This window comes from Balaenoptera musculus, chromosome 2 (genome assembly GCF_009873245.2).
Source record: "Balaenoptera musculus isolate JJ_BM4_2016_0621 chromosome 2, mBalMus1.pri.v3, whole genome shotgun sequence".
NCBI lineage: Eukaryota > Metazoa > Chordata > Mammalia > Artiodactyla > Balaenopteridae > Balaenoptera > Balaenoptera musculus.
This window is the reverse complement of record NC_045786.1, coordinates 138,204,603-138,227,258: the sequence shown is the minus strand read 5'-3', so window position 1 is coordinate 138,227,258 and position 22,656 is coordinate 138,204,603. Positions and strand designations below refer to the sequence as shown.

The 22,656-nt window shown below is 38.6% G+C and overlaps 1 protein-coding gene and 1 non-coding gene across 2 annotated transcripts in view; one reads left to right on the top strand and one right to left on the bottom strand.

Moving 5' to 3' along the window:
- The first annotated feature begins 1,383 nt into the window (after positions 1 to 1,383).
- Positions 1,384 to 22,656, top strand: part of SGPP1 (sphingosine-1-phosphate phosphatase 1) — a 34,669-nt gene continuing 13,396 nt past the window's right edge. Inside the window, exon 1 of the mRNA XM_036843731.1 lies at positions 1,384 to 2,242. Within this exon, the coding sequence (XP_036699626.1) occupies positions 1,544 to 2,242 (699 nt within the window). The 5' untranslated portion in view covers positions 1,384 to 1,543. The remainder of the gene's footprint in view (positions 2,243 to 22,656) is intronic.
- LOC118891547 lies at positions 22,039 to 22,164 on the bottom strand. Its single transcript, XR_005019104.1, has one exon. It is a non-coding gene; the product is annotated as a small nucleolar RNA SNORA61 (small nucleolar RNA).

The following is a 22,656-nucleotide window of genomic DNA, read 5'->3' as shown; positions in this document are numbered from 1 at the left end:
AACTTGAGCGCACGGTTGATGATTTATTCATCTTTCCATGGCCACGGCCTGGCAAGTGGAGTGGGAGAAGGAGAATAATTCTCCCTGGGAAAGAAGAAAATATTTCTAATGACATAAGGGAGGGGAATTTTCCAGCCTGTTTCTTGGAAGAAGTTCAAATTTTAAAATTATAGACATTCACCGTACCTGAAATAACTTCCTGGAATTAGAGTTCAGAGCCCTTCTGATAAAAAACCATTCTTTCTAGAAGTCAAGTTTGTAACTTGTGAAACATGAAAGTTAAGTCTCTCAACCAGCCTTATCAAACTCAAAAATCTACACCCTGCATTCAGCCACCAATTGTGTATCATCTGTGCAACCCTGCTAGCTATTAGAATTTATTAAAAGTAAATTCTATATGTAAGTCAATAATAACTGTGATCTCTTAAAACCAAATAAAGGCCAGTCTTGAAAATTCCCTGGGCAGACAAAACCAATTTAGTCATTTCTTGCTTATGCCTTTGGAAATTATAAAAAAAACTTGAACCGTTTCTCAAGGTTGACATGAGGTAACCACTGAAAATTCTACTATTTTAACCAATCACTATGAAGAAGAAACAGTCACTGCCTTCTCACTATATAAGCTGCTCTATAACAATATATCCCTGAGCCTCACTCCATGTTTTGGTTTGGGTGATTCCAGTTTGCAAACTGTTTTTCGGTGTGTGCACAATACCCTTTCACTAATTACTACTTCAGTGATTTATTGGTTTTACTTCGGCTATTTGTGAACTTTTGACAATCAATGACACGCTATTGTCCTGGGATCTATATCTACTCTTGTCACCACTAGTCAACTGGCACGTGGCTTTCAGGACACCAATCATCAGGGACAGCTCCGTAATTACTTGTTATTCCTTGAGTCGAACGATTCCGGGCGCATGGTGGTTACTTAGCCTTCATTCACCATTTGATTCTGTGCCAGCAGGTCGTCCGGGTGCTTGGCCACTGCCACCGCCGAACCTGGCACCGGGATCGTGGCCTCTCCCAGTCAACGCTAGACCGAGAGAAGCCAGCAACCCCAGCTGGCGGGGAACGAGGGATGAAGTTGGGGAAGGAGGACGCGCAAAGTCCCGCCCGCCGAGCGCCGCGACGCCTGGTGGGTATTAATGAGAAGAACCTCAAGGCCGCGGCCCCGCCGAGCCTCAGGCGCCCTGACGCCGCCCGTGTGAGCTCGGGGCGGACCCAAGCGGCCGGGCCCCCTTCCATAGTGGCCATGGGGGCGGGGCGGGGCGCGGCGCGCGCCGGCGCGTGGAGGCCGCGGGCGGTGGAGGAGCGCTCGGCGAGGGAGGAGCGCGCGGGGCGGGGGCGCGCGGGGCGAGGGCGCGCGGGGCGGGGGCGCGCGGCGGCCGCTGAGGCCTGTGGCGCCGTCACCCGGCAGACCCGAGCGGGTGGAGGGAGGCGCTGCCGGCGAGGCGCGCGGAGACAGATCGGGGCTGCACCGTCGGCCGGTCCACCCTCCCGCCGCCGTCCTCCGGCCCGCGGACTGCGCGGTCCCGTTATCATGTCGGTGAGGCAGCGGCTGGTCCAGCTGGTCGGCAGTTTGCAGGACCCGCAGAAAGTGGCTCGTTTCCAACGGCTGTGCGGGGTGGAAGCGCCGGTGAGCCGCACCGCCACAGCTGCCGCCGACCCGAGGGAGGATGAGAAGGCGGAGGCGCCCCTCGCCGGAGAATCCAGGCGCCGAGAGCGGCAGCTGGGGGCGTCCGGAGGCCCCCCGCCGCCCGAGAGCGACCGCAATCAGTGCCCAGCCAAGCCGGGCGGCGGCGGCGGCGCCCCCAACGGCGTGCGGAACGGGCGGGCGACCGAGCTGGGCCCGGCCTCGCAGCGCCGCGCGGGGGTCCTGCGCCGCAACTCGCTGACGGGCGAGGAGGGCCAGCTGGCCCACGTGAGCAACATGCCTCTCTACTACCTGTTCTGCTTCGGCACGGAGCTGGGCAATGAACTCTTTTACATCCTGTTCTTCCCCTTCTGGATCTGGAACCTGGACGCCCTAGTGGGCCGGAGGCTCGTGGTCATCTGGGTGCTGGCCATGTACCTGGGCCAGTGCACCAAGGACATCATCCGCTGGCCGCGGCCCGCCTCGCCGCCCGTGGTCAAGTTGGAGGTTTTCTACAACTCAGAGTACAGCATGCCCTCCACCCATGCCATGTCCGGCACTGCCATCCCCATCTCCATGATCCTCCTCACCTATGGCCGCTGGCAGGTAAGGGTCCCTGTCCTCGCCCGGCTCAGCCTAGGGGAGTTAAAGGACTCCGAGCCGTTGTTGCTGTCTGCAGTTATCTGAATTTGGCCGTTCCCCTCCCAAACCTCTCTTCCCACAGGTTTTCACAGTACCCGCAAACAGGCCCTTTCTAGCTTTAAAAAAAATAATGAAACGATGGGGGAAACCTTCAGACTTAGTCGTCAAACTCTATTTTAATAGTAATACCTTTCTTGGAACCTAAAGTAAACACTATTCGTGGAGTAATACATTATCATCGGGCTTTGGTTGAGTTTCTAAGCGGTTTTAATTCTTGTGATGCACAGAATGTAATTATGATTACTTAATGTAATGTAATGTCCTTATAATTAATAGTTGGGTGACTAAGATTCACCCGTTTTATATGGTGCCTTTCCCCAGACTGATTTCTGTTTCAGGCGTAGGTAAAGTCATTGGCTTTATCCCGAGACAATGTTTATGAAACAAACATGGTTGTTCAGGCAATGAAGTAATGAATTTTAAATGAAAGCCACGCTTTGTGGAAGTTAATGGAGCACCGCCTGACTGCTCTTTTTAAGGGGTGTGGTTGCTAATTTGATGATAGACACAGTTTAATTAGCTTTTGGATCACTGATCTGAACTATCACTTTGAGCTACAGTATTATTGTTGAATTAGCTTTACAAATGGTTTTAAAGTTATTCTTAAAGTTAGGGTTCTTGGTCAGACTAGTGGGTTTGTAAAAATGGTAAATATGACAGCAAGATCAGCCTGACAGCTGGGGATGAGTTTTTAACAGTAAACTTTATATTTTGGCCTACTTCTTCTGCCCTCCCATTTTTCAGTTTTTCATGGTCTGTAAATGTTACTTAGATTTAAAAGCTAATTCTTTTTTTATATAGAAGAAAAATTTATTCTTAGACTGATTTTTTATGTTTTTCTAAAATTCTTATTTTAAAAAGTATAGTTGGTTTACAATGTTGTGTTAGTTATCTGCCTTTTAAATTGTAAGGAGGTTTGTTCATTCTGCAGACCAGTCTCTTAATTTAAGAATAAAGTTAATAACTATGAAGAATCTAAGGAATCAGACTTCCTTGATTTTTTTTCCATTACAGCACAAAATCATCTCACACTGAGAAATACACATTCTGTATAAAACTCCATTATGGTAAGCTTACTTATCTCAGACTTAATTTCAGTATAGATAAACCCTTGTCCTCATGGACACTTCTGGGCAGTGCATCTCTCTTACAGGAACATGGAAAGTATGTAATGTGTATAGTAAGAATGGCAGAATTATGAGGGAAGAGTACCATCAACAGTTTTTTTTTTTCCTGTTTAACCTAAGGAGATACACAGTAATATTCAGATTGTAAAGTAGTGCTGCCTGTTTTGCATAATAGATAAATATCTCAAGTTTATTTAATCTAAATGCTTCAGAATTTAAGATTGTCATTGACTTATAATATTAACTGGTTAGCTAATGATGTTTCTCTTATTTTTATGAGATTTTCCAGATTCCATAATGATAGAGCCTTTTGTAACTCCTCGTTGAGTAGCTATGTTGCAAGCTATTAATATTAGCAGTCCAAGAAAGAGAAAGTCGTTGTTGCTCATCATTCATTCAGAACACATGCTAACAGGAAGTCTGAAAACAGTACTGCTGGATTGTTTATGGGATGCAGCTATCAATATTTTGACACTTTAGGGTTATTTGAATTATCAGAATATGCTTACATTACAGTTTTTGAACAACCTAGTATATTTAATTCAAAGTTTGAGGAATTTATATATCATACAGTTTTAGAATTTGAGCTAGACAGGACTTTAAAAATCACCTAGTCTCAAACTGTCATTTTACAGATGTGGAAACTGACCAGTTACATTAGAATTAATCTTGGAAAATTAAGTTTCTTCTTTTACGTGTCCACTCTAAGTTTGAATAAACTTCCAAAATTTGAATGATTGTCTTTGGTTAGTTGTTTTGAAAGAAAGACTCCCGTACATGAAAGTTCTGTGTTCATAAATGTTTGGTTGTAATAATGCAGTACAAAAAACCAAAATGACTTTTTAAATTTTTTACTTTTTAAAAAAATCCTTGTTATGATTGAAAACAAAAGTACCTTCCTTTGCTTAAGGTGTTTTGGTCCTCTTCTCTGCCAATTAGTATTATAGCACTTAGGAGGCTTATATTTCCAGAGTGGGTAATGAAAAAAATATATATTGGAAAGTGGGATAAGAATTAAACAATGCAAGCCTAGGGTTTTTCTAATTAATAGCAGTTTTGGTTGACAGTTGTTTCCATCTGCTTGTGCTCCTACTGCTTATTCAGGACAGGTGTGTTTATTTCTAGTGCCTAGGATGCTGAAACTTCTCTGGAAACTGAGTTATCTCACATGCCATCCCTTTGGCTTGGAACAACTACTTCACTCACTCCTCACTTCATGTTCTTAACTTGAAATCTGGACAAGGTTCACTTACATGGAGCCTTTTCAATGAACCTTTTCTGTTTCATTATTCATTTGTTCTTAAAATGACAGTAAGCCAGAAAAATTACTTGGGGCTTCTGTAAAGTGCAGTTTCTGCACCTTATTCCCAGAGATTCTGATCCATTAGATAAGTGAGGGGTATTGCATTTTACTGAAATTCCCCAAATATTTTTGAGGAAGAAATGTACCTTCTTCAATCCCTTCAAAAATATCAAGGAAGGCTGATTCCTTAGATTCTTTTTTTTTTTTTAATTTTATTTATTTATTTATTTTTGGCTGCATTGGGTCTTCAGTGCTGCGGGTGGGCTTTCTCTGGTTGGAGTGAGCAGGGGCTACTCTTCGTTGCGGTACGCGGGCTTCTCATTGCGGTGGCTTCTCTTGTTGCAGAGCACGGGCTCTAGGCATGCGGGCTTCAGTAGTTGTGGCGCGAGGGCTCAGTAGTGGTGGCTCGCGGGCTCTAGAGCACAGGCTCAGTAGTTGTGGCACATGGGCCTAGTTGCTCTGTGGCATGTGGGATCTTCCTGGACCAGGGATCGAACCTGTGTCCCCTGAACTGGCAGGCGGATTCCTAACCACTGCGCCACCAGGGAAGTCCCCTTAGATTCTTCATAGTTATTAACTTTTTTCTTTAATTAAGGGACTGGTCCGCAGAACGAACAAACCAACCTCCAGCCAGTAAAATCAACTCTTGATCCTTAGAATATATTTTATATTTCTCCAACATTGCTGTCTCAGTTCTTTTGCAGTTCGATTCTTTGAATCTTTTAAAGATATGTTAATAATACAAAAAGGGAGATTGAAACAGTATGGCTCCAAACAATTATTTGATATGCTGGAAGAATTTTTTCCAGTAATGCAAGATAGAAAGTGTTATGGCATTTCTCCAGGTATTAAATAGCTTGATCCATTGGCCAAGATAATGATTATTGCTCTCATATTATTTGTTGGAATTTTTTGTAGCCTGAATTGGGAAAAAATAAGAAGTAAGGGACATCAGATATTAAGAACATAGTCTTTTGAAGAATAATCTAAAATAAAAAATAAAGCACTCCTTTTGTATTTATGTCTGCATGTTCTTTCCAGAAATAAAAAGTCTTAATTTTTAAATAATATGGCATATAATGAGTTCTAATTATATACTTAATTTAATAACATTAAGCAAGTTTTTGATGAATTTCATTTTTAAAAAATTAGTGACATCTCACACTTTATAGGCTAACCCATTCCCAACTAGGGCATATGCTTTCACTACTTTTAATAATAATAATAGTTATATTATTATCTTTATTAACATTTATTAAGGTCTTACTATGGGTCAGACATTGTTTGAAATGTTTATTACCTCATTTAGTCTGCTCTTAAAACATCCCAATGTTTGGTCCTACTATTAATACAAGTTTACAGATTAGGAAACTGACATAGAGGAAGGATAAATGACTTACTCAGAGTAACATAGCTAGTGAGGCACGGGCTGTCTTTTTTTTTTTTAATAAATTTATTTATTTATTTATTTTTGGCTGCATTGGGTCTTCGTTGCTGCACGCGGGGTTCCTCTAGTTGCAGCGAGTGGGGGCTACTCATCATTGCGGTGTGCGGGCTTCTCATTGCGGTGACTTCTCTTGTTGCGGAGCATGGGCTCTAGGCGTGCGGGCTTCAGTAGTTGTGGCGTGAGGGCTCAGTAGTTGTGGCTCCCGGTCTCTAGAGCGCAGGCTCAGTAGTTGTGGCGCTCGGGCTTAGTTGTTCCGCGGCATGTGGGATCTTCCCAGACCAGGGCTCGAACCCGTGTCCCCTGCATTGGCAGGCGGATTCTTAACCACTGCTCCACCAGGGAAGTCCCACAAGCTGTCTTTAAACTTGTAGACAAATTCCAGAGCTTACAGAGAAAACTCTTTTCATATCATACTTGGTGATTTTTAAATGATCTTTGCAATAATAAAATTTTTGAAATAGATATGTGTGTTCTTAAAATACAAAAACAGCTTTTATATGCCTTGAGAATATAATGTGTACATACATGTGCAATAGTGACAAATATTTCTTTTAAACATTAAGTTGTTGACTGAAATCAAATGCTGATTTGATCACCTTTCCTTTCCTCTATCTTCCTAATATAAATAAAAAATTAAGCATAATGAAGTCTTTGGGGAAAAAAAGAACATAAGATATTCCATCATAATGTAGTTTATTGTAGATTAAAAAGGAAGATATCTGTGAGATCATGAAACAATAAAAGAAAGGCAAGAAGTAAGAGTTAGAAAAGTAGGTCACAAATGAGAGAGACCAGAAAAGGCTTCCAGAGCCAAGGAAACTGATCATTATAGTAATTCTCGGAAGAAACACAGTTTATTAAAAAATCAAATTGGTTTGCTACTTTATTTCTTTTTACCTAGTATGATACTTGTGTTTGAAATGCACATTTTCTTGATTTTATAAGTACTTATTATTAAATCTTCATTTTAAATTAATTTATTTGAATAGGTAATAGATTGTAGAAAATTCAATATTTACATAAAAATATGAAGAGGAGAGTACAGTTTGTCTTCTTTTTCTGTTCCACAGCTATGAGAATCTCATTTCCAGAGGGATTCATTGTTAGAAGTTTCTTATTTAGTCTTCTAGAGATAGTCTTTACTTTTGTAGGCATATATTTATATAGCTTGTTTTTCATACAAATGGCAACATACCGTTCTGGACCTTGCTTTTTAATGTAGAAATATATTGTGGAGATTTTCCTTTTCTTTTACCCAAAAATTAATGAATACTAATTTTGTGCTTGCGATTGTCTAAATGCCTTACATGACTTTTAATCTCCATAAAATCCCATGAGTATTGTCACTGGTTTGCAGAAGAAACTGAGGCAGAGGGAAGATAAGTAACTAGCCCAAAATGACTCTGCAAGTACCTAACAGAGCCTGGATTCAGACCCAGGCTGTTCTGCTGTGAAGTGACACTATACTACTGTTATATTGCCTTTCCGTATTAGCATTTTCCATGTTTTATACAGAGAGCTATCCGATTTTTTTCACATGTGCATGATGTTCCAGTATATTAACAGCGTAATTTATTTAAAAGTTGACTATTCCAGTACTGCCAATTCAAAGACTTTCTCTATTTTTTTCCTATCAGATTGTTGGTATTTTACTAATTTTAAAAAACTATACCTCTTTGGTTTTCTTTTTTTTTTCTTTAAGTCCTCTACCTTCAAATAATGTTATACCATTTCAAGTATAGCAACAATATACTTCATTTTTGCCTTTTCCCTCCTTTGTATTATTGTTGTTGTACATTTTACATCTACATATGTTATAATACTCAGAATACATTATTATTTCTGTATAGTGTTCCAGCATTATTTCTAGAAGTATTTTTTTCTCCCTTCTTCTCTCACATCATCCCCTTCTGGAACTTCAATCTCATGTATGTTGGATTTGTTTAACACTGGTCACTTGTAAATCACTAATGCTATGATGATGATGATGATGAAGAAGATGATGATGATGATGATTGCAGTGTTTCTGCTCTCTGTGCTTCATTTGGATAGTTTCTATTCTATACAACTTCAAATTCACTGGTCTTCTGCAATGTCTAGTTTTCTGGTAAACTCATGAAGTAGAATGAGATATGATTTTAGATACTATATAGTTTATATCTGGAAGTTCCTATTGGGTCTTTGGTCTAGTGTACAATTAAATTACTTGTCAGTTTAATCTTTTTAGGCTTGCTAGAGTGGGTCTAGAATAACCATAGTCTAGAGCTAATTTAGTCTCACTACTAAGGTGATAACCTTCCAAAGACTACCCAATTCCCTCAGCACTCTGCCTGGTGGGAAAGCAATTACAGGCCTGTGTAAGCTTTGGGAATTATTTGGCCTACTGCTTTCCAATAGTTTTTCCCCCAGCCTGGTGGATTTTCATCCAATGTGAGCACAGGTTAGTACTCAGCCAATGATTTGCAGAGACCCCTCCACCCCCACGGGGCTCTTTCTCTGTACAGAGTCCTCTCTCCAGTACTCTCTTGAAAATTATTGCTGCTTTGACCTCTGGGAACTCCTGTTTCTCTCCCCTCAACTCAGTGAGACCGTTGGACTTTGTTTTGCTTCCTCCTCCTGCGCTACAGCCTGGAGACAGCCTCTAGCAGCAAGCCAGGGCAGTCATAGGGCTCATCTCAGTTGTTTTCCCTTTTCTCATGAATCACAGTCCTGTGCTATTTGTTTTCCAGTATCTGAAAACAGTTCTTTCATATAATTTGTCTAGTTTTCTGGTTGCTTACAGTGGAACAGCTTTTTTTTTTTTACAACAGTTAATCATTTATGGGCAGAAACAGAAATTCTCTTACCTCTACTGTTTTTTTTTTTTTTAAACATACAACAGCTTACTGAGATGTAATTCATATACCATACAATTCACCCATTAAAAATGTACAATTCAGTGGCTTTCAATGTATTCATAGTATTGTACAACCATCACCACAATCAAATTTGGAACATTTTCATCATCCCCCGAAGGAACCCCATACCCATAGCAGTTGTTCTCTATTTTCCCCCAATCCCTAGGCACCCCTAGGCAACCACTAATCCATTCTAGAGATTTGCCTACTGTTGTCATCTCATGCAAATGGAAGCATACATATGTAGTCTATTGTGAATAGCTTCTTTCACTTAGCATAATGTGTTAAGATTCATCCATATTTATAGCATGTATCTTCATTCCTTTTTATTGTGGAGTAATATTCCATTGGATGGATATACTACATTTTATTTATGCTTTCATCTATTGTTGGACATTTGAGTTCACTTTGTAGTTATTCTCAACAATGTTGCCATGGATATTTTTGCGTAAGTTTTTGTGTGGACATATTTTTTTTCCTCTTGTGTTACTTACTAGTTTTTTTTTTTTTTTAATTTTTTATTTATTTATTTATTTATTTATGGCTGTGTTGGGTCTTGGCTTCTGTGCGAGGGCTTTCTCTAGTTGCGGCGAGCGGGGGCCACTCTTCATCGCCGTGCGCGGGCTTCTTCACTATCGCGGCCTCTCTTGTTGCGGAGCACAGGCTCCAGACGCGCAGCCTCAGTAGTTGTGGCTCACGGGCCTAGTTGCTCCGTGGCATGTGGGATCTTCCCAGACCAGGGCTCGAACCCGTGTCCCCTGCATTGGCAGGCAGATTCTCAACCACTGAACCACCAGGGAAGCCCTACTTACTAGTTTTTGAAGCCTTTTATGTTGTGGTGAAATTTGCCTTTTGACTGTGGTGTGATTTGGAAGTATGTTTCCCTAATCATTACTTCTCTTCTGACTTTTTTTCCAAGGAGAAATTTTTCTTTTTATGTATCAATCTTTTATTTCATAGTTTCGCGGTTTTGTGTAATATTAGGATGGCTTTCTACCATGGTTCCTTTTTTTTTTTTTTTAATTTACTTATTTATTTTTGGCTGTGTTGGGTCTTCGTTTCTGTGCGAGGGCTTTCTCTAGTTGCGGCGAGCGGGGGCCACTCTTCATCGCGGTGCGCGGGCCTCTCACTATCGCGGCCTCTCTTGTTGCAGAGCACAGGCTCCAGACGCGCAGGCTCAGTAATTGTGGCTCATGGGCCCAGTTGCTCCACGGCATGTGGGATCGTCCCAGACCAGGGCTCGAACCCGTGTCCCCTGCATTGGCAGGCAGATTCTCAACCACTGCGCCACCAGGAAAGCCCTCTCTACCATGGTTTCTTATAGTACTTTTATGGTTTCATTTTTTATGCTTAAATTTTTGAATCATCTCTTGTTTTGAGAAAGGAATCCAACTTGATATTTCCCAATGGCACCATTTATTGAATAATCCATTTTTCCCTACTGACTTGAACTGTCACTTTTATCATATATTAAGTATAGGTATATATTTGGGTCTATGTCCATAATTTGATTTAGAATTGATATATCTAATATTTTGTGCAAGTACTATACTATTATATTTATTGTAGTTTTATAAATATTTTTTCAGAATTCTTGCTGTTTTTATTTATCTGTCTTCGTGTACTTTCGATTTTGTCTAGTTCTAAAAGAAAAATCCTTTTGTGGTTTTTTTTTAATTGGAAAGATAAAGTTGTCCTTTCACATTTAAGTTTTTGATCCACCTTCAGTTGCCTTGTATGTGCTGTGAGGTATGGATCTGATGTAATGTTTTATATAAATAATTAACTGACCTTGTGCCATTTTTGAATAGTTTATCCTTTCTCCACTTATCTATAATGCCACTTATGTTACATATCAAGTTCCCGTATATGTATGGGTCTAATTCTGGGTTCTCTGTTTTGTTTCACTGGCCTGTTTGTCTATCTCCTCAGCAATATTATCGCCTTTCTTAATTGGTATAGTTGCTTTAGAATAAGTCTTGGTATCTGTTTATGAAAGTTCTCTATCATATTCTTCAAGACTGTGTTGGCTATTTTTGAATATTTGTTTTCAATATACAATTTAGAATCAGCCCTTTAATTTCCATGTAAAAACCTGTCTGGACTTTTACTGAAGTTGCAATGAATTTATAAATTAATATGGAGAGAATTGATAGCCTGACAATATTGAATTTTCTTATGTTTGAATATGGTAAATCTTATTTATTTATGTTTTCTTAAATGCATTTCAGTGAAGTTTTATAATTTTCTCTATATGGATCAAGCATATCTTTTGTTGGATTTATTTCTAGTTACTTTATTTATTTATTTTTGTTACTGTTGTAAATGATATCTTGTTAAAATTCAAATAGTCTAACTTTTTGTAGCTGGAATATAGAAATGCCCTTGGTTTTTATACATTGATCACATATAAACTTTGTTCAACTCTCCATTAATTTAATAATTTGTAGGATAGTCTCATCTGTTCTCTATAGGGAAAATCATCTCACCTGAGAATAATGACAAGTATATTTGTTCTGTTGTAGTTGTACACCTTTTTTCCTTCTCACTGACTGAAAAGCTTTAATCAAGGTAATGACATTCAATTCCACAAATATGATCTCTTCACATTTCTAATAAGTACTATAAGCAATAACATTAGCCCTCCAGATATCAGAGTGACTAAAACAAATATGGTCTGTTTGCTCAAGGAGATTAGATTGGTGTTTTAGAAATACTCTTGTGTCTGTAGGATGGAAAATGGACTGGAGAGAAGCAAGACTGGAGGCAGGTAAGCCAGGCCTAGTAAGAGGTTACTCTGCCAGTGTAAGGGAGAGATGATAGGGACCTAGATCAGGAGACTGCAGACAGGCCTGCTGCCTGATTTTATATGACTTGTGAACTGTGAATGGTTTTCACATTTTTAAATAGTTGAATAAAGTTGAAAGAAGAATGATATTTTGTGACACGTGTACATTATATTATTCAAAATTTTAGGGGCTATACAGTAAAGCTTTATTGGAACACAGCCGTGTTCATTCATTATATAATTGTCTGTGGTGCTTTTATGCTACAACAGCAGAGTTGAGTAATTGTGACCCTGATTGTATAGTCCACAAAGCCCAAGATAGTTGCTTTCTGGCTCTTTACAGAAAAAGACTTTGCTGGCCCCTGACCTTTAGGTGGCAGTAGAGAGAAATGGTGAATTTGAGAGTTATTAGGAGGTAGACTGACAAGGCATGGTGATTAACTGGGTGTGGCTGTAAAGAGGAAAAAGTGGAATAAAGGATTATTCCCAAATTTCCAGATATTTGGAAAGGTGAGAACTATTAGTTTGATTTATAGAGATAGAAAATATTGAAATTAGGTCAGATTTGTGGAAAGGAGCAGGAGCATGGAGGAGATGAGTTCTGTTTTAGATATGTTGAATTTGACGTGTAAGACAGCCATTTGGAACTATCTAGGAGGCAGCTGTATACATGAAAGAGACCTGGACAGGTTTGGTGTCAACAACATAGACGTGCAGAACAAAGTGATTAGAGTGGATGATATTGCCCTCAGTGAGGATACAGAATAAGAAGAACAGAGGGTCTATAGGAAAAAAAAATTTAAAGACATCAATATTTAAGGAATGGATAGAGTAAAAAGAACCTGGAACAGAATCTGACAAGTAGCAGTTCAAGAGGTTAAGAGGATATCTTAGGGGTTGTCTAACTAAGGCAGCGTGTGTGTGAGTGTGAGTGTGTGTGTGTGTGTGTGTGTGTGTGTGTGTGTGCTGGGGGGGTGCAGTGTTCTAGTAACCCATTTGAACTAGCTTAAGCAAACAAACAAACAAACAAAAAAAAACAGAAAACGTTATTTGAAGGCTAGAGGTGGGGTGTCTCGTGGAAGTCAAGGATAAGAAAGTGCTACCAGGCCTCCTGAGGGATTGGAGCTAGGCTCTGGAACGCTATCAGAACTAAAGGCATGCCATCCATCTTTGTTTCTTGAGGTTGCATGGTCTCTCATTTCTGCTTCTTTCTTTTCTGTCTCTGCTTTGGCATGTGTATGTCAGCCTCACCCCTAGTTCTATGTCATTTCCAAATTCAAGCACGTAACAGAGACTGACTGACTTTCTGACTTTATTACTATTAGGAAAAAGAATCTAATCGGCTCAGCCCAGTCAATGGATTTGCTTCCCTAGAGCCAAGTGTCCGTGTCTGATTCAGGGGCTGTGGCCAAGAGAGCAGGATCATACAGTATGAGCATGTCTCCAGGGCCACACTGCTGGGTCTAAGTGGGGATGTTTGCAGAAGAGAGGGATATAGATTGGACAGTATCATAAAAAGAATATACTATAAACTACAAGTGAAAGAAAGAGAGGGTATTCTGGAAAAGGAAAGTAGTTAATATTGTTAAATGCTACTAAGAGGATAAACAGGATAAGTACTGAACCTTATAGAAGGCTTGGAAAATACAAGAATAGGAAAAAGCTAGCGTTAACTTTATTTCCTTACAATTTTGAAATAATTGAGACCATATTGTATACGGACTTTATTCTTTTTTTATTTAATATAAAGTGTGATGGTAAACTTTATGAGTCAACCTGGCTAGGCCACAGTACCCAGATTTGTGGTCAAACACTATTCTAGATGTTTCTGTGAGGATATTTTTAGATGACACTAACATTTAAATCAGTAGATTTTGGATAAAGTAGATTACCTTCCATAATGTGGGTGGAGCTTTATCCAATCAGTTGAAGGCCTTAAGACAAAAAAGACTGTCCTCCCCCAAGGAAGAGGGGATTCTGCCAGCAGACTGCCTTTGGACTTGAGCTACATCAAGTCTTCCCTGGGTGTCCAGGCTGCTTTCCTACCCTGAAGATTTTGGATTTGCCAACCTCCATAATCCTTAAAATAAATCCAATAATAAAGCCAATTCTTTATAATAAATCTCTCAATATATATGTATACATATACATCCTATTGGTTCTTTTTCTCTAAAGAATTCTGACTAATACATTATGTCATAAATTTTCTATCAGTAAAAATTCCTAGAAAACATTATTAATGAATGAAATATTTTCATATTCCTGCAAAATACTTTTTATACTATAGGGTTGTCCTTACTTGTTGATATTATTATCTTTATAAACGAGGAAACTGCATTGCAAAGAGACGATAAAACTAGCCCACGGTCCCACACCTGAAGAAGTAGGCACCTTTTGGAGAGTCTGCCTAGTTCCCAACCCTCTAAAGGTTCCCTCACCTATAGGGCTGCCATATTTTCTCTACGTGTTCTTGCCCATCGGGAACTGAGAAGAGTACTGTTTGGGCAGGTTCCTCAATGAAGAAGTAGTGAATTCAGAAATCTTTATCTACCATGTGGACTGAAGAACAGAGAAACTAGTCTGCAGAAAAAGAAGAATGAAGTGGATATGTAAAGAGAAGAGATGGTCCTGTGACTGTCCAGTTTATAATTCCAGTTTCTTCTTGAAGCTTAGCCTCATTCTGCCCTAGGGTTCTGTGAGATGCTCTGTATCTTTAGAGATACATCTCTTTTTTTCCCCTCAAGATAATTTAATATCTGTTATTTACATTTTTAGAGTCCCAATAAATGCATGTAGTAAGTGGCTAGATCCAGGTCTGTGTAGCTCCAAAAACTGATATTTTATTTTATTTTTTTGGCTTCGCTGCATGGCTTATGGGATCTTAGTTCCCCGACCAGGGATTGAACCAGGCCCTCGGCAGTGAAAGTGCCGAGTCCTAACCACTGGACTGCCAGAGAATTCCCCAAAACTGATATTTTTAAGCATTACTTTATTATCAATAAATGTTGATTTATTCATTGTTGTATGGTATATATAATTTTATGATAAACATATTTATATATAATCCTTGCCCTCATTTCTATTTCTTTAGTGAAGAATTCTAGGAGAGAGGTTACTGATTCAATGTATATGAACATTTACAGCTCTTTTATGTATTGACAAAATGCTTTCCAGACAGGTTGCCTCAATTTTTACTCCACTAGCAGTGTATGAGAACAGTGCAAGATATATCATTAATGTGTTCTTCCTGTCCTTTGTTGTTCATATGAACACTGTCCATTCCTCAAATTGAAAATATAATTTTTTTTCTTGGTGCTTGCCTTTGTCCCATGCTTAAGTTACTTTTAAAATTTTTGAATTCTACTAAGGACAGTCTTTGTAACTACTTTTTAAAAAAAAAATTTTTTTTTTTTGGCTGCGTTGGGTCTTTGTTGCTGCACAGGGTCTCCCCCTACCTGCGGCGAGTGGGGGCTACTCTTTGTTGCGGTGCGCGGGATTTTCACCGCGGTGGCTTCTCCTGTCGCGGAGCATGGGCTCTGGGCGCGTGGGCCTCAGCAGTTGTGGCTCGCAGGCTCAGTAGTTGTGGCTCACAGGCTCTAGAGCGCAGGCTAAGTAGTTGTGGCGCACGGGCTTAGTTGCTCCGCGGCATGTGGGAATCTTCCCAGACCAGGGTTCGAACCCGTGTCCCCTGCATTGGCAGGCGCATTCTTAACCACTGTGCCAGCAGGGCAGTCCTGTAACTGCTTTATTTGTAAGTAATTTTATTGACTTACTGACTTCAGTGAGTGTGAATGGAAAATGTCCTAATATAAAAAATAATTCCAATTATGAGTGATAAATATTTAAGGAAAGCATATCAGTAGGAGTAAAAACATTTGGTAGAATAACTGAAGGAAATGTTTAGATAAATGTTCTGTGATAGGATTCGCAATGAAAAGATTAGATAGTGGCATGAAATTAAAAACATCTAGGAGGTCATATAATCTGTTTTGGGTTTGGTAATTTTTTATTGATTTGAAAACAGGAAGGATTTGTACATTTTTCTTTCATCTTTTTGCTGTTGTTGTTGTCATTTTGCTTTTTTCTTTGGCTGCCCAGCTTGCAGGATCCCCAACCAGGGATCGAACCCGCACTCTCCGCAGTGAAAGTGAGGAGTCCTAACCACTAGACTGCCAGGGAATTCCCTCTTTCATCTTTTTTGATAAGATCTAAAGACTTAAGTAAAAACATTCTTTTTAGAGGAAATAACATAAATTCAGCAGATAAAGCTCAACATTCTCTAAGAAAAAGAAAATAGAAGCTAGCAACCCCTACCAAACTCAAAATTATAACCTATTTGTGTAGTGATAAAAGTGTAAAGTAATAAGCATGGTAAATTGGAAAAGTCATCAGAATAGGCCACTAGAATATAATACTAAATGTTATTTAGCATTGCTGGGTCTGTTTCTTATTTTGTAAAGAGAGGGGAGAGGAATTAGTGTAAGATCCTTTGTACTTGTAATTAAGTGAAATTTGTACCTAGCCTCCATTCTAAGAAAAACTAAGTAAAATGTATCTGTGGTATTTTTGATCCTAGGGATACAAGGAATTAAACAAACAATACACTTTATACAGCTTAGTATAGTGGTTAAGAGCTCAGACTTGTGAATCAGACTTCCAGTGTTTGAATCTCATCTCTGTAACTTAATACCTGTTTGATTTTGGGCCTCTCTCTGCCTGTTTCATTTAAATTAGAACACCTACCCCTTAGGGTTGTTCTGATGATTAAATGAGCTAATATTCGTAAAGCTGTTAGAATAGTGCCTGGTACATGGTAAATTGTACGTTAAATTATTTAATCTATTAACATCTCACTAAAAAACAAACCCACACACATTTCTTCTAACATCTGCCTAGAATTGAATTTGGGGTATAAAAAAATCCAGTTTGAGTTTTCTATTGCAATGCCTTTTGCATTTTGAAAATTACTGTACTTAATTGCCTTTATTCCACTTACTCTCCCAAGTGCTGAGGCAGCTCCAGAAGAGCTGTTGTCATCCCAGACTAGATTTGCTCCCAACCCTAGAGATTTGAGTTAGGAATTTAAAAAAAAAAAAATCTCTACAGAATCTGTACTAGACACTGGAGAAATTTTCTGGGACCTTGTGAGCAAATAAGCTATATTATCCAAGAGACAATTAGATTAAAAATTATTTGACAGGTTAAAATCGTAATGAATTAATGAACTGGATACTGCCTGGAAGACGGGATTTACTAAATTTCTTTTGTTTCTACTCTGGTTTCTGCAGAGGGAATTAAGAATTTGTTGTTCATCTTAACTATCTGGAAAGCTGTGGGCTTTAGAGCTTCCTTTAGCAGCTCTAAAATGATGCAATCTATATAATATTACATGTAGCCCTTATCTTTTTTCGTCACAAATCCCTTCCCTATAATAGGAATTGGGAAATGGACTTATTTTGTTAACATAAGGCCACATCAACTAGTTTGCTAATAAATAGTATTTCCTTATTGTGGTTTGTAATATAAAAGACATTTAAAATTATAATTAAGTTCTATTGATGAGTTCTTTTGCTAAATTGTGATATAAAAGTTTGACAGTGAAACAGTAACTAAGATGACAACAAATGTGTATAGGTCAAAACAGTAGATTGAGTTGAAAATATTTTAGTACACATTTTTATTAATATGTACATTAAATGACTGTATATGGGTCAGATTTTGTTTTACCTTTTTGAACCAACATATTACTCTACATTAGTCTACCAGTGTGGAAAGTACCATGAAGGAAAACATGCTATTTTGATTAAATTTTTTTGATTATTTATTTTTGCTTTTAGTATAGAAAATATAGTTCATATTGTGTTGTTGAATGAAGTGGCTTTTATATTTCTATGCAACTTGAGTTACTTTGTTTTAGAAAGTGTATATTACTTTTAAAAGCTTAAGCTACAGAATCCTTACCTAATAATGTGTATTCTAAAACAAGTATTGGAAGTTCCCTTTCCTAGTTTACTCAACAGGATTTTCAGATTGCAGTTTATCATGGTGAATTCCAGAGATGCTCTTAGAACTAAAGTTTAACATAGCCCAAGTTTGAGGCCAGGAATTGAATGATACCGTGGCTTTTGACCCCAGGTTATCTTGAATGAGATACTGTAAGATGGATGTTCTTAGTAGCTAAAGGCTTACATTTACTTCATTCAACAAGTATTTATTGACTGCCTACTATATGCAGACACTAGACAATAATTAAAATAAATACTATCATTTTAAGGACATATAAGTATTTGTAATATATATGTACACATAGAATATACATAAAATATGTCCTAATGCATAAATATATCCTGTCAAAGATAAGGGTGTTTAATTTCTTTTATTAATGTTTTGTAGTTTTCAGTATACCGTTCTTTTATTTATCTGGCTAAATTTTTTCCTAGGTATTTTATTCTTTTGGGTGCTATTGTAAATTGAATTGTTTTCTTAATTTCCTTTTCAGATTACTCATCACTGGTGTATAGAAACAAAACTTATTTTTGTGCATTGATCCTGTACCCTGCAACTTGCTGAATTCATTTCTTAACTCTAGTAGTTTTTTGTGGATTCTTTGGGATTTTCTGTTTTTAAGATCATGTCATCTGTGAATAGAGATAGTTTTACTTCCTAAGTTAGATGTTTTTTATTTCTTTTCCTTGCCTAATTGCTCTGGCTAGAACTTACAATACAGTGTTAGATAGCAGTGGTAAGAGGTAGACATCCTTGTCTTGTTCCTAATCTTGGCAGGCAGGGTGGGAGGGACCTTTCAATCTTTCAACCATTGAACGTAACAGTATCTGTAGATATTTCATAAATGCCCTTTATCACGTTAAGGAAGTTCCCTTCTATTCCAAGGTTTTGAGAGCTTTTATTAGGAAGGAGTGTTGGATTTTGTCAAATGCTTTTTCTGCACCAGTTGAGATGATCATGTGTTTTTTGTTTTGTTTTTACTTCATTCTATTAATGTGGTGTATTACATTGATTGATTTTTCTTTGTTGAACCACCCTTGTATTCCTGGGATAAATACCACTTGATCGTGGTGTATAATACTTTTAATGTGCTGTTGGATTTTGTTTGCTAATACTTTGTAGAAGTTTTTGCATCAGTATTCACAAGGGATATCGGCCTATAGTTTTCTTGTGATGTCTTTGTCTGGTTTTGATATCAGGGTAATAACGGCCTCACAGAATGAGTTAGGAAGTGTTCCCTCTGCTTCTGTTTTTTGGAAGAGCTTGGGAAATACTGACATTAAATCTTCCTTAAATGTTTGGTGGAATTCACCAGTGAAGCTGTCTGTACTCAGGTTTTTCTTTGGAGGTTTTTGATTACTTATTCACTTTCTTTACTTGTTGTAAGTCTGTTTAGACTATATTTCTTCTTGAGTCAGTTTTGGTAATTTGTGTTTTTCCAGGAATTTGTGTATTTCATCTAGGTTATCTAATTTGTTAGCATATAATTGTTCATAGTTTTCTCTTATAATCCTTTTTTTAAAAAATGAATTTATTTATTTATTTTTGGCTGCGTTGGGTTTTCGTTGCTGCGTGCGGGCTTTCTCTAGTTGTGGCGAGCGGGGGCTACTCTTCATTGTGGTGCCCGGCCTTCTCATTGCGGTGGCTTCTCTTGTTGTGGAGCACAGGCTCTAGGCGTGAGGGCTTCAATAGTTGTGGCACGTGGGTTCAGTAGTTGTGGCTTGCGGGCTCTAGAGCGCAAGCTCAGTAGTTGTGGCGAACGGGCTTAGTTGCTCCGCAGCATGTGGGATCTTCCCGGACCAGGGCTCGAACCTGTGTCCCCTGCATTGGCAGGCGGATTCTTAACCACTGCACCACCAGGGAAGTCCGTCTTATAATCCTTTTTATTTCTGTAAGATCAATAGTAATGTTTCCACTTTCATTTCTGGTTTTAGTTATTTGCATCTTCTTCTTTTTTTGTCAGCCAGGCTATAGATTTATTAGTCTTGTTGTTCTTTTTAAAGAAATAACTTTTAGTTGTGTTGCTTCTCTTGTTTTTCTATTCTGTATTTCATTTTTCTCTACTCTTATCATTTTATTATTTCCCTCAGTTGCTAGCTTTGCATTTAGTTTGCTCTTCTTTTTCTAGTCCTCAAGGTACAGAGTTGTGACTGATTTCCTTCTTTTTAATGTAGGGCTCCACTGCTATACACTTCCCTCTGAGTGCTGCTTTTATTGTATTACATGATTTTTAGTATGTTGTGTTTAGTTTTTATTTGTCTCTATTTTATAACTTCCCTGTGATTTCATCTTTGGCCTATGGTTATTTAAGGGTAGTTTAATTTCAGGACCTCCCTGGTGGTCCAGTGGTTAAGAATCTGTCTTCTGATGCAGGGGACACGGGTTCGATCCCTGGTCAGGGAACTAAAATCCCACATGCCACGGGGCAGCTAAGGCTGCACCACAACTACTGAACCCTTCCACTCTAGAGCCTGCAGGCCACAACTAGAGAGAAGCCCGTGGGCTGCAACTAGAGAAGCCCCTGCACCGCAAGAAAGAGCCCTTGAGTTGCAACGCATGCCGCAACTAAGACCCAACACAGCCAAACAACAATTAAAAAAAAAAAGAGTAGTTTAATTTCTACATACAGTTGATCCTCATTATTCATGGATTGCTTGTTTGTAAGTTTACCTACGCAGTAGAATTTGTTACTCGAGAATCAGTACATTCAGACCTGCGCAGAGTGGTGAAAAATTTGAGTCACCTGGCGTACATGTTCCCAGCCAAGGCTGAACAAGGCAATAAACTGCTTTCTTGTTTCAGCTGTTATACTGTAAACAAGAGTCCTTTTTGCAGTCTGTTCAGTACCACGTTTGTCATGTCTTTGTGCTTTTTTTTTGATGGCTTTGCTGTTTAAAATGGTCCCCAAGCTGCAGTGTTGTTTAGTGTTCCTACATACAAGAAGGCTGTGATATGCTTTACAAAGGAAATATACATGTGTGAGGTAAGATTCATTCAGGCACCAGTTATAGTTCTTTTGGCCATGAGTTCAATATTAATGCATCAACAATATAGTACATCCAGAAAAGGGAAGAGGAAATGCACTGATGTGTATGTAAGGCCACTCTGGAAATGCTGAAGTAGTATCTGTAGTGCCTGATGAAGCTATGGAAAAGATGGAAAAGTGACTGACTTTGTGGATTCATGAGATGATAACGAATTAAAAAAAAGAAAGCATAGTGGACAGCATCGTTATGAAGCTGAAAGCCAATGAAATCATGTTACCCAGAGTAAGGAAAATATTAAATTCTTCTCTTGTAGTACTGACTGGCCTGCACATTTCAAAAGACTATACAGCATGAAAAATGTTAAACTTGCAATAATCCTGAGTCAAGATCAAGAGGCTGTGGGAGAATCTTTAGATTGTCTGCTAAGTGTTATTTAGGAAAAAGGCTATGTGGAAAAGCAGGTTTTCAATGCTGATGAGACTGGCTTGTAGAACTATTTCTCCAATTCTGTCAATGTTTGCTTCAGTTATTTTGGGGCTTTGTTTGGTGCAAATGTGTTTACAATCATTATATCTTCTTAATGAATTGATCCTTTTATCAATAAATATTGTCCTTTGTCTTTGGTAACAGTTTTTTTTTCACACACACACACACACACACACACACACACACACACACACACTGTATTTTATTTTTACAAGAGATAAATAGACTGACACCAAGCATTGTACATGGATGACCACAACAAAAGCAACAATGATTGCAATTTTTGGTAACAATTTTTGACCTGAAGTCTGTTTTGTCTTATTTTAGTAGTGCCACATAGTTCTCTCTTTTGGTTACTATTTGCATGAAATATGTTTTTCCATTTGTTCACATTCAACCTATTTGTGTCTTTGGATCCAAAGTGAGTCTCTTTAGGCAGCATATAGTTGGATCGTGTTTTCTTATCCATTCTACCAATCTCTGCCTTTCATTGGAGAGTTTAAACCATTTCCATCTAAAGTAATTACTGATAAGGAATGACTTTTGACATTTTGCTGTTTGTTTTCTGTGTGTCTTACGCCGTTTTTTACTTCTAATTTCCTACATTACTGTTTTCTTTTGTGTTTGAGTTTTTTATAGCGTACCTTTTTTTTTTTTTACCTTGTTTTAAACTAGTCCACATGCTATATAGCAGACACTATGAGCACAGCTTCAGTACTACTATTCCTCCTTTTACGACCACCGAGACCAGGGTTCAAATCCAATGGGAAAGGGAACTGGAGGGTTATAGCGTACCATTTTGATTCCCTTCTTATTTCCTTTTGTGTATATTTTTTAGATACTTTCTTTGTGGTTACCATGGGGATTATAATTAATAACTAGATATATTTTGAAGGTATAACTGACACTTTTAATGGATTGGATGATAGGTATGAATGAGGAAGTCAAGGTTAACAACAAGGTATTTGGCCTGAGGAATGGAACAGTGGAGAAGTCATTTATTAGGAAGGAGATAACCATAGGAATTTAAGCTGGTCAGATGTGGAGATGGCAGAGAAATCAGGAGTTCAGATTTAGTCATGTTACATTTGAGATGCCTGTTAGACATTGATCGCGTAGGCAGTTGGATATAAAAGTCTGAGATTCAGGAGAGGTGTCCTGGCTAGAGATGGAAATTTGAGTCATGAACATGTGGATTGTATATAAATCCTTGGGACTGGATGAGATCACTAAGGGAGTGAGTGTAGATTGGGAAATGGGCACACTAATACTAAAGA